At 45.5% G+C, this 16656-nt stretch overlaps 1 protein-coding gene across 4 annotated transcripts in view; it reads right to left on the bottom strand.

Moving 5' to 3' along the window:
* Positions 1 to 16656, bottom strand: part of LOC134910537 (follicle-stimulating hormone receptor-like) — a 292849-nt gene that overhangs the window by 79893 nt on the left and 196300 nt on the right. For all 4 annotated transcript variants that reach the window (XM_063918685.1, XM_063918684.1, XM_063918683.1 and 1 more), the window contains one exon: positions 7452 to 7523. In XM_063918685.1, the coding sequence (XP_063774755.1) occupies positions 7452 to 7523 (72 nt within the window). The remainder of the gene's footprint in view (positions 1 to 7451; positions 7524 to 16656) is intronic.

Below are 16656 nucleotides of genomic sequence, written 5' to 3'. Positions count from 1 at the left end.
AAATTTGCCTCTAGAGGGTACCACCACAAGGAATTAATAGAAACAAAAAACAAAGTACAGCGAATGTCACGAGAACATCTGTTGCAACCCAAGAATAAACAAAGAAAAGAAGTTAAAAACAAGATACCATTTGTGACAACCTTCAACACAGCCAGCGCAGTGATCCCACAAGCAACTAAAGCCCTGTGGCCTATTGTCACAGGAGACAATGAGCTACCAATTTTTAAGAATACTCGCATCATGCCCAGTTATAGAAGAGGCAGAAGCATCCGGGACCGCTTAGTAAAAACTTATGTCACTTCAAAATCAAATACCACACTTTTTGGCACGACCAAAAAACCAGGATGTTATAAATGCATATCATGCACTACCTGCAAATACATGGAACCAGGAAACTCTTTTGTCAACCAACTAACAGGACAAGAATATAAAATAAAACACGTGATAACATGCACTACAGCCTTCATAGTGTATACCATCACGTGTCCTTGTGGACTCATCTATGTAGGACAAACTATAAGAAATCTACGTGACCGTATGGCTCTTCATAGATCAGCGGTTAAGGCTGCATTGGAAGGAAAGAATATAGACCAACCTGTAGCAAGGCATTATCGTCAACAGGGACACCATCTATCAGATCTTCGATGTAAGATCATAGACCATATTCCACCATTGACAAGAGGAGGAGACCGTCAGAAACTACTAAACAAGTGTGAATCCAAATGGATATTCCTATTGGGAGCTCTTGCACCAAACGGACTAAATGAAAAATTCACCTGGAACACCTTTTTAACTTGATAACAGCTCATCATATAATATATTAGCATGCATCTATTACTAAAATAATTATAATTATTAATTAGAAGTATACATAATAGTTTTCACTAAGAGTTCAATTAATTTGCATGCAATTACCAGCCAATCAGATAGAGCTACAATCTTGTGATTTTAAAAGCACAGTTTATTTGGTTAATATCAATGCTTCACATTATTATATATCACTGTCATAGTATTATACACCACTGTCATATTACTTTATGTCACTGCACCAATAATTCACAATTTAATTATCCTTCTAGCACTGCGAGCTCTCCCGGCGCGACGGGACCCGAGGCTTCACAGGGTTGCCCAGCAACCATGATGTCACGAACGGAGCGACGGACTGACGCACCCAGAAGCCGACGGCCCGGGACTCCGCGAGACACCGCATGTTATGCACACTGATATATAAGGCAGGTAAGCACTTTAATCACTGTTCTGCCAATTGTATTTGTTTTCGTTTTCTAAATGCACAGCCTGACGAAAAGACCAGCATGGTCTTGAAACGTTGCCACTGCATTATGCTGTAAATCTTTAATACAAAGTTTAGTTTGAAAGACCTTGGAGTGCCGCCTGCTTTTCTTCCACCCGGTAATGTATCGGTTTGCTGGAGGGATTTCCTTGACTGTATGCACAAATAGGAGGGCACCCGGGCACAATCAAGTTTATCATCCAGAGTGCCGGATAAACACAATCCTATATATATATATATATATATATATATATAAATGTGTGTGTGTTTGTATATATTATACTTTGTAGTGATTAAGGACATTATGGATTTCATTTTAGCTCTTTGGGTCCCCCTGTCGTAATTACCCCGGGCCCCCTGAAGCCTTAATCCAGCTCTGCTCACAAACAATACCTCCTCTTCCTCCTCTATCCTCTGCTCACCCCCAACTCTTCTGGATGCCATAATGCTGCTAATTCACAATAACAGACGAATCACATAACTAAAACCTCCTCTCCTTCCCAATCAAAGCTACCTCATTGCACCTCTTTTACATCTTTGCATGATGTGCTGTTTGGGGCCTTTTTTTAATATCTGCCATCCTGTCTGCCACTGCAGTGCCACTCCTAGATGGGCCAGGTGTTTGTGCCGCACACTTGTGTCGCTTAGCTTAGTCATACAGCCACCTCGGTGCAACCTTTTGGTATAAAAACAATATTGTGAGGTGTGAGGTGTTCAGAATAGACTGGAAATGAGTGGAAATTAATGTTATTGAGGTTAATAATACTGTAGGATCAAAATTACCCCCAAATTCTGTAATTTTAGCCATTTTTATATTTTTTTCCAAAAATCATCCAGATCCAAAACCAAAACACAAAACACGAAAAGTGCCCGCTGCACATCTCTAATTAAATGCAATTTATTAAAGTGTATCTCTAGTGTGGGACTCTTTCTCTCTTTCCTGTGATCAACATTTTGACATGTTCTCTGTCAACATAATGAAAATGTCAACATTCTCATGTCAACATAATGAATCTTGACATGGTCACTATGTACCTGATATATCAAACCTATACTGGATGTCCCTTTTTTTACCAAAGAGCAGATCTTGTTGGTCCAAATATCGTCATCTCTACTGTTAGTATTAACATTGTGTGTAGGCAACAGAAGCAGAGATGTAGGGCCGGATATAATGAAGTCTGAACTGGCCATAGGTGTGGGTTCCTGGACAAACTCTGACTTTTTTAAATCACCAATCATTTACAAGGTGTAAAGATGGTGTAAGATATCCGCCTGGAATCCAAAAGATCTTTTCGTATGCAGAAATCTCCATAGACCACATTTTCGCCTGAATGTTAATGCCCCACCCGAGAACACTCAGTTATCCAAGTGGAAAAAGCCTACTTGGCTCCCTGTTCCACTTATTCAGCTGCAAGTGGAAATGTGCGACATGGAATTGCCTCGTAGTTTGTCATAGTTGCGTATGCTAGGCTTCAGGCAATGCGCAGTGCTAAAAATAGGATTTTAATTACCTACCAGTAAATCCTTTTCTCGTAGTCCGTAGAGGATACTGGAGTTCCATTTAGTGCCATGGGGTATAGACGGGTCCACTAGGAGCCATGGGCACTTTAAGAATTTGATAGTGTGGGCTGGCTCATTCCCTCTATGCCCTTCCTACCAGACTCAGTCTAGGAAACTGCCCGAGGAGATGGACATACTTTGAGAGAAGGACATAAAGGATAGTGGTGAGATTCCGAACCAGCACATACAAACCAGAGTAAAGCTATGCTAACCCAACTTTAAACAGGAACAGCACCAGCTAAACCAACAATACTTAACCAAGTAACAGTGGAGGAAGAACAAAGCACCGGCCGGACGCCCAGTATCCTCTACGAACTACGAGAAAAGGATTTACTGGTAGGTAATTAAAATCCTATTTTCTCTTACATCCTAGAGGATTCTGGGGTTCCATTTAGTACCTTGGGGATGTACCAACGCTCCTAAACCGGGTGGGAGAGTGCTAAGGTTTCTGCAGAACTGATTGACCAAACTGAAGGTACTCAGAGGCTAAAGTCTCGAACTTGTAGAACTTAGCAAACGTGTTTGAACCAGACCAAGTAGCTGCTCGACAGAGCTGTAAAGCCGAGATACCCCGGGCAGCCACCCAGGAAGAACCCACCGACCTAGTAGAGTGGGCCTGTACAGATTTTGGAACCGGCAAACCTGCCATGGAATAAGCATGCTGGATAGTGAGCCTGATCCAGCGTGCACTTGACTGCAGGACACCCAATTTTATTGGCATCATAGAGAACGAACAGCGAGTCGGATTTCCTGTGATTTCCTGTGATGAGCTGTTCTCTTCATGTATACCTTCAAATCCCTCACAACATCCAAAGACTTTGAAGTAGCAGAAGTGTCTGTGATAACCGGAACCACAATAGGTTGGTTGATGTAAAACGACGACACCACTTTAGGAAGAATTTGCTGATGAGTTCTGAGTTCAGCTCTGTCCTCATGGAAAATTAAAAAAGGACTCTTGTGAGACAAAGCCCCCAGCTCTGACACACGTCTTATTGACGCCAAGGCCAACAGTGTGGCGGTCTTCCACATAAGATATTTTACGTCCACCTCCTGTAATGGAAATGGACAAAGCCGAAATCTGGACTTTTTTAGAGCCCAGACGTAGGCCCACATCCATACCTGCCTGCAGAAAAAGCAGGAAACGTCCCAGATGAAATTCCACCGCAGAATAATTTCTGCTCTCACACCAAGAGACATATTTCTTCCAAATACGGTGGTAATGTTTAGACGTTATTCCCTTCCTGGGTTGGATCATAATCGGGATAACTTTGTTTGGGATCCCTCTTCTGGCTAGAATCAGCCGTTCAACTTCCATGCCATCAAACGTAGCCTCAGTAAGTCCTGATAGACGAACGGGCCCTTTTGCAGAAGATCCTCACGAAGAGGTAGAGGCCAAGGATCTTCGAGGTGCATCTTCAGAAAGTCTGCGTACCAGGTCCTTCTTGGCCATTTCGGAGCAATGAGTATTGCTTGAGCCTTTTCCCTTTTCATTCTTTTTAGAATTCTTGGGATCAGCGGAAGTAGAGGAAACATGTACACCATCTGATAGACCCATGGAGTCGTCAGAGTGTCTACTGCCATTGCCTGTGGGTCTCTCGACCTGGAGCAATACCGCTTGAGATTCTTGTTGAGATGAGAGGCCATCATTTCGATTTGTGGATATCCCCACCACAGGTTAATCACCTGAACACTTCCGGGTGAAGGCTCCACTCCCACAGGTGCAGGTCGTAGCTGCTGAGGAAGTCTGCTTCCCAGTTGTCTACTCCTGGAATGAAGACCGCTGACAATGCCACAGCGTTTTTTTCTGCCCAGAGGAGAATTCTTGACACCTCTGACATTGCTGCTCTGCTTTCATTCTACCCTGTCGGTTTATGTACGTCACTGAGGCCTGCAGAAGGGCATTGTATATGGCCCTGAGTTCCAGAATGTTGATTGTAAGGATGACTTCATGATTTGACCATCTTCCTTGAAACTGCACCCCCTGGGTGATTGCTCCCCAACCTCTGAGGCTTGCGTCCGTGGTTAACAGGATCCAGTCCTGAATTCCGAACCTCCGAGCCTCGACGAGGTGAGAAATCTGTAGCCACCACAGAAGGTAGATCCTGGCTTTTGGCGACAGACGGATCCTCTGGTGCATATGAAGATGCGATCCGGACCATTTGTCCAACAGATTGAGCTGGAAGGGTCTTGCGTGAAACCTTACGTGTTGAAGCGCCTCGTAAGAGGCCACCATTTTCTCCAGAAGGCGAATGCATAGATATCTGGGTTGGCTTCAGGATATTCAGTTAGAAGCCGTGCGTCTCCGTACCCTCATGCCGCCATAATGGCCGGCGCCTTCTAACTGGGGCGCCGGCTTAGTACTCACCACTCTTCATTCTTCTGGCTCTCTTAGGGGTGGCTGCGTGCTGCAGGAATGTATGCTCGCCATGGTGGGGCTTGCGAATAGTTCCCTCAGGAGCTCAGTGTCCTGTCAGCAGGGAATGGGGCCATTAACCCTTCAAGTGGTTGGGTCGCCCCCCCCTCCCCACCCTAAGTGGAAGCAGGCAGGCTGGTGCTAACCAGCCCTGCCTGAAAATAACAAACATATAAAATAAATGCAAAAAACTCTTCAGGAGCTTCCATAAGCATGACCGGCTCCTCCGGGCACATTTTCTAAACTGAGTCTGGTAGGAGGGGCATAGAGGGAGGAGCCAGCCCACACTATCAAATTCTTAAAGTGCCCATGGCTTCTAGTGGACCCGTCTATACCCCATGGTACTAAATGGAAACCCAGTATGCTCTAGGGCATAAGAGAAAATATTCTAATGCAAGACAGACTGTTACAGTTGCCTTAATTTAGTATTACCATGTGCACTGCATACATGGAGTGGAGAGCAAATATAGCTAATATCTACTGAATATATTATATGTATTAGATGTTGTCCCCCAACATTGCCTTAATTTTTGTTGTCTCTCTATCTCTCTTTCCTGCTTTCTCTCTGTTTCTTCCTCTTATGTCTATTTCTTTTATCAGCACTTGGTTTTATTATATAGATCAACTTTGCTTTCATCCTTACTATTGTACATTTTACCTTGTCTTTGCTTTTTCTTTCTCTATGTGACCTGTGCATCACTGTACACCTTTCTCCTTTCTTCTATACTGTAATATATTTTTGATTGTGGGTAATGCTGTGATGTTGCTATTGGGTGATTATCAGGAGTCTGGTTTGTCATCATGAGGTGGACTAGACTGTGTATATACAAGACTGTATTCGTATTCTCTTAAATATGGCAACAGCAATCACACCTGAAAATCGCCCAAAAATTGGATGGATTTAAAAATGCATTGGATGTACTTCATATAAGGAATGGTATCAATTCTTGCAATGAGAAAATTAGGCTGATTGATTCAGGGAATTAAATTTATTGCCATGTAAGGGGTCAGGATGGAATTTATTTGCCCCTGTGAGGTTAAAGAGGCAATAACTTCTGTGATTTATTGGGCTAATTGAGGAAGGATCGCTACGATTATCGGGAAACTGTGCAGATACAGGACCCATTGTGCGTATGTGCAGAACAGGTTATGTGTGATCGTATGCAGCCCTTCGTGGTTCGGGGAAGAGACATGAAGCATTGCTGGAAATAGGGCCCCCATTTTCCGTGAGTGGTGAGGTCAAGGTCTGTGTCTAAGGACTCAGATTTCTTAGCCTCACAAGGCAACCTTAATTAGCTGGCCGTTTGCGAGGAACATTGGGGGTCATTCCAAATTAATCGTTGCTGTGCTAAATTTAGCACAGCTACGATCATTCACACTGACATGCTGGGGGACGCCCAGCACAGGGCTAGTCCGCCCCGCATGTCAGTGCCGCCCCCCCCCCCCCCCGCAGAAGTGGCGATGCCTTTGCACTTCAAGTGTAGCTCCAGACCAGCGCAGCTTTAGCGTGCTGGCCGGGAGCTACTCGCCCCCCCAACGGTCCGGCCACGCCTGCGTTGGCCGAATCACGTCCCCTAAATGGCGGCTTAACGCCGTCGTCCAGACCCTTTCTACACAGTGACTGTCACTACCTCAGAGGCAATCGCTAGGCAACAATGGCTGGCATGCGCCAGCGCACTGCGGCGCTGCGCATTCGTGCAGTTCCGACCCGATCGCTGCGCTGCGAGAAACTGCAGCGAGCGATCCGGTTGGAATGACCCCCATTGTGACCATCAGTCAGGATGTTGATCCTAGGCTGCGACGACGGTCGCAGCACTGGGATCACAAAAGCAGCGAGGAAGTGTCTGACACCTCCTTCTGCGTTTGCATTTGCAGTGGACGCATTTGCAAAGCTGTCTACGTTCAAATTTGCAAATGCGCGTACTGCTGAATGAGGCCCTATGCTCACTGTCATAAGGATCAACAAATTTGTCTGTCTTTCTTTTATCTTTCTACCCAATCACCCATCCATCCTGTCCGTCCCTGTCTATTGTTGCATCTGTTATAACTGTCTGTCCTTTATAAATGTCGGGTTTGCATTATTAAGTAGCTGAGACAATGCACCTGTATTTTCCAAACTGCATGCTATGGCATTCTTTGCTAGTTTCTAGAATGATTAAATATTTAGTAAAGGTGCTTAAAACTTACAGAAATACCATTTCGAGAGACTGTATCCTGGAAACAACGGGGATAAAGTGTATTCCAGTGTTGGATATATACCTAAAGGAAAAGATAACATTGAAAATTAGGTTTCAGATATTTTTCTTAAATGCAGCTCTTACTTTAATAAGTAAGTATTCAAGCTAGAATACAATTAAACTATAGACGCACTATTTTCCTCATATGGGGGGTTACAATGATTAACTATTATAGGCATACTGAACTTACTGTATTATATAAAAAACATATATGCAGGGAAGCTGCTAATGAAATGTTCCGTATTCTCTTCTATAATAAGAGTATTAAAATTTGGATTCTGAAATACCCCAGGTGTTATAATTACAGTATCCGTGGGACGCCTGTTAAATTCACAATGCGATCGACTAAATAATTTCCCGCATGACAGCATTATGAGAATATATACTTTATACTTTGTATTACCAACATGATAATATGTTTGCATTAATTTTCAGCTCTGTGTGAATTATTTAAGGACTAAAAGGCAGAGACTGCTTGTGGCTTATGTATTTTGCTTCTTAAGAAACAAATAAGCCTTCCGCAGTCTTGGTGTAGTTTAAATTCTTTAGGAATAGCTAAATAAATACCAACATTTCTCCATGATAAAAAAAAAGAGACAAATAGAAATGCTTAATACAAGTAGGCTTGGTTACGGGATGGTGAGGCTTGATTACGGGATGGTGAGGCTTGGTTATGGGATGGTGTGGAGTGGTTACAGGGTGGTGAGGCTTGGTTACAGAATGGTGAGGTATTCTACTTGATGGTGAGAAGTGGTTACAGGGTGGTGAGGCTTGGTTATGGGATGGTGAGGAGTGGTTACAGGGTGGTGAGGCTTGGTTACAGAATGGTGAGGCTTGGCTACGGGATGGTGAGAAGTGGTTACAGGGTGGTGAGGCTTGGTTACAGGATGGTGGTGCTTGATTACAGGATGATGATGTTTGGTTTCAGGATGGTGGGGCTTGATTACAGGTTGTTGAGGCTTAGTTACAGGATGGTGAGGGTTGGTTACAGAATGGTAAGGCTTGGTTACAGTATGGTGAGGCTTGTTACGGGATGGTGAGGGGTGGTTACAGGGTGGTGAGGCTTGGTTACAGGATGGTGAGGCTTGGTTACAGTATGGTGAGGCCTGGTTACAGGATGGTGAGTTACAGAATGGTGAGGCTTGGTTACAGAATAGTGAGGCTTGTTACAGAATAGTGAGGCTTGTTACAGAATAGTGAGGCTTGGTTACAGGATGAGCCTTGGTTACAGGATGGTGAAACTTGGTTTTAGAATGGCGAGGCTTGGTTACAGGATGGCGAGCCTTGGTTACAGGATGGTGAAGCTTGGTTTTAGAATGCTGAGCCTTGGTTACAGGATGGTGAGTTACAGAATGGTGAGGCTTGATTACAGGATGGTTAGGCTTGGTTACAAGATGGTTAGGCTTGGTTACAGGATGGTGAGGCTTGATTACAGAATGGTGAGGTTTAGTTACAGAATGGTGAGGCTTGGTTACAGAATGGTGAGGCTTTGTTACAGAATGGTGAGGCTTTATTACAGAATGGTGAAGCTTGGTTACAGAATGGTGAGGCTTGATTAAACAGGATGGTGAGACTTGATCACAGGATGTTGAGGCTTGATTACAGGATGTTGAGGCTTAGTTACAGTATGGTGAGGCTTGGTTACAGGATGCTGAGGCTTGGATAGAGGATGGTAAATTGATATCATGACTTTTGCACAGTTTTTATTGCTGAGTGTTGGTTTAAGACCTGTAGCAGCTGATGCCTAGATGGACACGTGCATTTAAGAAAACTGTTAGTACCTAGGACTGGTAAAATTATTCTCAGAATCTAAAATTTAAAGTCCAACCAGCACTGCACCATTTTAATTGATATTTGTTTTAATAGTGAAAAAAGGACACAGGTGACAGCTGGGGTTGTTAGTAGTAAAAGTAGGAAAACAGCAGCTGGGTTGTAGTAGTAGAAGTAGGAAGACAGATAGCAGCTGGCTGGGGGTAGTAGTAAGGACATACTGTAAATATGTATACAGTATATCTATCCTATATAAATATATATATATATATATATATATATATAGCATAGCACCTTGAAAAAAAAAACACCGTATTGGTGTTGAAACAAAGGTGGTTTGTACTATGCCTGCATATTGATTGGAATTGTTCACTTTGAATTTGTTTTTCCAAAATCCGAGGAGTGCCGTCTGGTTCTTTAAAAGTAAGGATTGGAGAAGTAATCCATCCAAGGGAACCCCACTACCTCTGTATCAGCTGAGGAAGGCACCCCGGTCATTTATACATGGAAAGTGAGTGCCATAAGAATATACAGATATATCTACTGTATATCTAGGTATTAGTCCAAATAGCCCAGCACTCAAAGGTATAGATAACAACTTGTCGAGGTGCCTTCCTGGAATCCACAAAGATCCAAAATACAAAAAAAAAAAGGTGGCACTCCACAGGATTTTAAAATACAAAATTGATAGGCAGGGCCGGTATTATGCGTACAGTGGGAATGCAGCTGAGGAGGGAGCAGCATGGAGGAGGGCACCCTGGCTCAGCTGCGCCAGTGACATGTGTAAAGCTGACCAGTGGCGTAACTAGACATTTTTCTCCCCCAAGCCAAAAAATTCTCCGGCTCCCCCCCCCCTCCTCCATCCCCATAATTGGCACTAGTAAAGGGATGAATTTGCGCATGCCGCAAAAGGGGGCATGGCTTTGTTGAAATGGGCGTGGCTTTGCAAAAAGGGGCGTGACATTGCAGGAAAAGACTACCTTATACCCCAGTTTTGCACCCTGCACGCCCAGACGTTGGCCACCACAGGAAAGAAAATAATCCTGATTCATGCCCCTTACATCATTTGTAATTTTTCCTCCTTATAGTAATGCCCAGTATACATTATGCCACATACTGCAATGGCCCTTAGACATTATGCCACACACAATAATGCACGTGACACAATATGCACACACCGTAATGCCCCCGACACAATATGGACACACCGTAATGCACATTATGACAGGAATCGCAATGCCCGTTACACATTATGCTATACACTGCAATGCCCCTGGTAGATTATAGCACATACAATGTCTGTGACAAATTATGACACACACCGCAATGACCCTGAGACATTATACCACATACCACAATGCCTGTGATATAGTATACCACACACCGTAATGCCTGCCACATTATGACACACACCGCAATGTCCGTGATACATTATGCCACACACTGCAATGACCCAGAGACATTATACCACATACCACAATGCCCGTGATATAGTATACCATACACCGTAATGCCTGTGACACATACCACAATGCCCGTTATACCCTATGCCACACACCGCAATGCCCATTATACATTATGCCACACTGTAATGCCCCTGAGACATTATACCACATACCACAATGCCCGTGATATAGTATGCCACACACCGTAATACCTGTGACACATTATGACACACACCGCAATGTCCGTGATACATTATGCCACACACCGCAATGCCCATTACACATTAAGTCCTACAGTAAGGCTTCTAATTACTTTTCTCTGACGTCCTAGTGGATGCTGGGGACTCCGTCAGGACCATGGGGAATAGCGGCTCCGCAGGAGACAGGGCACAAAAGTAAAATCTTTAGGATCAGGTGGTGTGCACTGGCTCCTCCCCCTATGACCCTCCTCCAAGCCTCAGTTAGATTTTTGTGCCCGGCCGAGAAGGGTGCAATCTAGGTGGCTCTCCTAAAGAGCTGCTTAGAGTAAAAGTTTTGTTAGGCACGGACACTGACTCCAGTGTCGACGGTGAAGAAACAAACGTATTTTCCTTTAGGGCCACACGTTACTTGTTAAGGGCAATGAAGGAGGTGTTACATATTTCTGATACTACAAGTACCACAAAAAAGGGTATTATGTGGAGTGTGAAAAAACTACCTGTAGTTTTTCCTGAATCAGATAAATTAAATGAAGTGTGTGATGATGCGTGGGTTTCCCCCGATAGAAAATTATTGGCGAAATACCCTTTCCCGCCAGAAGTTAGGGCGCGTTGGGAAACACCCCTTAGGGTGGATAAGGCGCTCACACGCTTATCAAAACAAGTGGCGGTACCGTCTCCAGATAGGGCCGCCCTCAAGGAGCCAGCTGATAGGAGGCTGGAAAATATCCTAAAAAGTATATACACACATACTGGTGTTATACTGCGACCAGCGATCGCCTCAGCCTGGATGTGCAGCGCTGGGGTGGCTTGGTCGGATTCCCTGACTGAAAATATTGATACCCTTGACAGGGACAGTATTTTATTGACTATAGAGCATTTAAAGGATGCATTTCTATATATGCGAGATGCACAGAGGGATATTTGCACTCTGGCATCAAGAGTAAGTGCGATGTCCATATCTGCCAGAAGTTGTTTATGGACACGACAGTGGTCAGGTGATGCAGATTCCAAACAGCACATGGAAGTATTGCCGTATAAAGGAGAAAAAGACAACGTCTTTTGAGCCTCAGTCCTTTCGTCCCCATAAGGGCAAGCGGGCAAAAGGCCAGTCATATCTGCCATGGGATAGAGGAAAGGGAAGAAGACTGCAGCAGGCAGCCCATTCCCAGAAACAGAAGCCCTCCACCGCTTCTGCCAAGTCCTCAGCATGACGCTGGGGCCGTACAAGCGGACTCAGGTGCGGTGGGGGGGGTCGTCTCAAGAGTTTCAGCACGCAGTGGACTCACTCGCAAGTGGACCCCTGGATCCTACAAGTAGTATCCCAGGGGTACAGATTGGAAATTCGAGACGTCTCCCCCTCGCAGGTTCCTGAAGTCTGCTTTACCAACGTCTCCCTCCGACAGGGAGGCAGTAGTGGAAACAATTCACAAGCTGTATTCCCAGCAGGTGATAATCAAAGTACCCCTCCTACAACAAGGAAAGGGGTATTATTCCACACTATATTGTGGTACTGAAGCCAGACGGCTCGGTGAGACCTATTCTAAATCTGAAATAGTTGAACACTTACATACAAAGGTTCAAATCAAGATGGAGTCACTCAGAGCAGTGATAGCGAACCAGGAAGAAGGGGACTATATGGTGTCCCGGGACATCAGGGATGCTTACCTCCATGTCCCAATTTGCCCTTCTCACCAAGGGTACCTCAGGTTCGTGGTACAGAACTGTCACTATCAGTTTCAGACGCTGCCGGTTGGATTGTCCACGGCACCCCGGGTCCTTACCAAGGTAATGGCCGAAATGATGATTCTTCTTCAAAGAAAATGGACGATCTCCTGATAGGGGCAAGGTCCAGAGAACAGTTGGAGGTCGGAGTAGCACTATCTCAAGTAGTTCTACGACAGCACGGGTGGATTCTAAATATTCCAAAACCGCAGCTGTTTCCGACGACACGTCTGCTGTTCCTAGGGATGATTCTGGACACAGTCCAGAAAAAGGTGTTTCTCCCGGAGAAGAAAGCCAGGGAGTTATCCGAGCTAGTCAGGAACCTCCTAAAACCAGGAAAAGTGTCAGTGCATCATTGCACAAGGGTCCTGGGAAAAATGGTGGCTTCTTACGAAGCGATTCCATTCGGTAGATTTCACGCAAGAACTTTTCCGTGGGATCTGCTGGAAAAATGGTCCGGATCGCATCTTCAGATGCATCAGCGGATAACCCTGTCTCCAAGGACAAGGGTGTTTCTTCTGCGGTGGCTGCAGAGTGCTCATCTACTAAAGGGCCGCAGACTCGGCATTCAGGACTGGGTCCTGGTGACCACGGATGCCAGCCTGAGAGGCTGGGGAGCAGTCACACAGGGAAAAAATTTCCAGGGAGTGTGATCAAGTCTGGAGACTTCTCTCCACATAAATATACTGGAGCTAAGGGCAATTTACAATGTTCTAAGCTTAGCAAGACCTCTGCTTCAAGGTCAGCCGGTATTGATCCAGTGGGACAACATCACGGCAGTCGCCCACGTAAACAGACAGGGCGGCACAAGAAGCAGGAGGGCAATGGCAGAAACTGCAAGGATTCTTCGCTGGGCGAAAAAATAAGATTTTACTTACCGATAAATCTATTTCTCGTAGTCCGTAGTGAATGCTGGGGACTCCGTAAGGACCATGGGGATATAGCGGCTCCGCAGGAGACAGGGCACAATAATAAAAGCTTTAGGATCAGGTGGTGTGCACTGGCTCCTCCCCCTATGACCCTCCTCCAAGCCTCAGTTAGGATACTGTGCCCGGACGAGCGTGCATAATAAGGAAGGATATTGAATCCCGGGTAAGACTCATACCAGCCACACCAATTACACCGTACAACCTGTGATCTGAACCCAGTTAACAGTATGATAACAACGAAGGAGCCTCTGACAAGATGGCTCACAACAAGAATAACCCGATTTTTGTAACAATAACTATGTACAAGTATTGCAGACAATCCGCACTTGGGATGGGCGCCCAGCATCCACTACGGACTACGAGAAATAGATTAATCGGTAAGTAAAATCTTATTTTCTCTGACGTCCTAGTGGATGCTGGGGACTCCGTAAGGACCATGGGGATTATACCAAAGCTCCCAAACGGGCGGGAGAGTGCGGATGACCCTGCAGCACCGAATGAGAGACTCCATGTCCTCCTCAGCCAGGGTATCAAATTTGTAGAATTTAGCAAACGTGTTTGCCCCTGACCAAGTAACTGCTCGGCAAAGTTGTAAAGCCGAGACCCCTCGGGCAGTCGCCCAAGATGAGCCCCCTTCCTTTTGGAATGGGCTTTTACAGATTTTGGCTGTGGCAGGCCTGCCACAGAATGTGTAAACTGAATTGTATTACAAATCCAGCGAGCAATCGTCTGCTTAGAAGCAGGAGCACCCATCTTGTTGGGTGCATACAGGCTAAACAGCGAGTCAGATTTTCTGACTCCAGCCGTCCTGGAAACATATTTTTCAGGGCCCTGACAACGTCAAGTAACTTGGAGTCCTCCAAGTCCCTAGTACCCGCAGGTACCACAATAGGTTGGTTCATGTGAAAAACAGAAAACACCTTAAGGAGAAATTGAGGACGAGTCCTCAATTCTGCCCTGTCAGAATGAAAAATTAAGTAAGGGCTTTATATATGATAAAGCCGCCAATTCTGACACACGCCTGGCTGAAGCCAGGGCTAATAGCATCGTCACCTTCCATGTGAGATATTTTAAGTCCACAGTGGTGAGTGGTTCAAACCAATGTGACTTTAGGAAACTCAAAACAACATTGAGATCCCAAGGTGCCACTGGGGCACAAAATGAGGCTGTATATGCAGTACCCCTTTTACAAACATCTGAACGTCAGGCACTAAAGCCAGTTCTTTCTGGAAGAAATTCGACAGGGCCGAAATTTGAACCTTAATGGACCCTAATTTTAGGCCCATAGACAGTCCTGTTTTCAGGAAATGTAGGAAACGACCCAGTTGGAATTCCTCTGTAGGGGCCTTCTTGGCCTCACACCACGCAACATATCTTCACCAAATGCGGTGAAAATGTTTTGCGGTTACATCCTTCCTGTCTTTGACCAGGGTAGGGATGACTTCATCTGGAATGCCCTTTCAGGATCCGGCGTTCAACCGCCATGCCGTCAAACGCGGCCGCGGTAAGTCTTGGAACAGACAAGGCCCCTGCTGGAGCAGGTCCTTTCTTAAAGGTAGAGGCCACGGGTCTTCCGTGAACATCTCTTGAAGTTTCGGGTACCAAGTCCTTCTTGGCCAATCCGGAACCACGAGTATCGTTCTTACTCATCTCCCTCTTATGATTCTCAGTACTTTTGGTATGAGAGGCATAGGAGGGAACACATACTCTGACTGGTACACCCACAGTGTTACCAGAGCGTCCACCGCTATTGCCTGAGGGTCCCTTGACCTGGCGCAATATCTGTCTAGTTTTTTGTTCAGGCGGGACGCCATCATGTCCACCTTTGGTTTTTCCCAACGGTTTACAATCATGTGGAAGACTTCCCGATGAAGTCCCCACTCTCCCGGGTAGAGGTCATGCCTGCTGAGGAAGTCTGCTTCCCAGTTTTCCACTCCCGGAGTGAACACTGCTGAGAGTGTTATCACATGATTTTTCGCCCAGCGAAGAATCCTTGTAGTTTCTGCCATTTCCCTCCTGCTTCTTGTGCCGCCCTGTTTACGTGGGCGACTGCCGTGATGTTGTCCCACTGGATCAATACCGGCTGACCTTGAAGCAGAGGTCTTGCTAAGCTTAGAGCATTGTAAATTGCCCTTAGCTCCAGTATATTTATGTGGAGAGAAGTCTCCAGACTTGATCACACTCTCTGGAAATTTTTTCCTTGTGTGACTGCTCCCCAGCCACTCAGGCTGGCATCCGTGGTCACCAGGACCCAGTCCTGAATGCCGAATCTGCGGCCCTTTCATAGATGAGCACTCTGCAGCCACCGCAGAAGAAACACCCTTGTCCTTGGAGACAGGGTTATCCGCTGATGCATCTAAAGATGCGATCCGGACCATTTTTCCAGCAGATCCCACGGAAAGGTTCTTGCGTGAAATCTACCAAATGGGATCGCTTTGTAAGAAACCACCATTTTTCACAGGATCCTTGTGCAATGATGCACTGATACTTTTCCTGGTTTTAGGAGGTTCCTGACTAGCTCGGATAACTCCCTGGCTTTCTTCTCCGGGAGAAAACATCCTTTTCTGGACTGTGTCCAGAATCATCCCTAGGAACAGTAGACGTGTCGTCGGAAAAAACTGCGATTTTGGAATATTTAGAATCCACTCGTGCTGTCGTAGAACTACTTAAGATAGTGCTACTCCGACCTCCAACTGTTCTCTGGACCTTGCCTTTATCAGGAAAGCGTCCATATTTCTTTTAAGAAGAATCATCATTTCGGCCATTACCTTGGTAAAGACCCGGGGTGCCGTGGACAATCCAAACGGCAGCGTCTGAACTGATAGTGACAGTTCTGTACCACGAACCTGAGGTACCCTTGGTGAGAAGGCAAATTTGGACATGTAGGTAAGCGTCCTTGATATCCAGTGACACCATATCGTCCCCTTCTTCCTGGTTCGCTATCACTACTCTGAGTGACTCCATCTTGATTTGAACGCTTGTATGTAAGTGTTCAAATATTTCAGATCTCACCGAGCCGTCTGGCTTCAGTACCACAATATAGTGTGGAATAATACCCCTTCCCTTGTTGTAGAAGGGGTACTTTGATT

The sequence above is a fragment of the Pseudophryne corroboree genome, chromosome 4, assembly GCF_028390025.1.
Source record: "Pseudophryne corroboree isolate aPseCor3 chromosome 4, aPseCor3.hap2, whole genome shotgun sequence".
In the NCBI taxonomy this organism is placed as follows: Eukaryota; Metazoa; Chordata; class Amphibia; order Anura; family Myobatrachidae; genus Pseudophryne; species Pseudophryne corroboree.
This window is presented reverse-complemented; position numbering and strand designations above follow the sequence as displayed.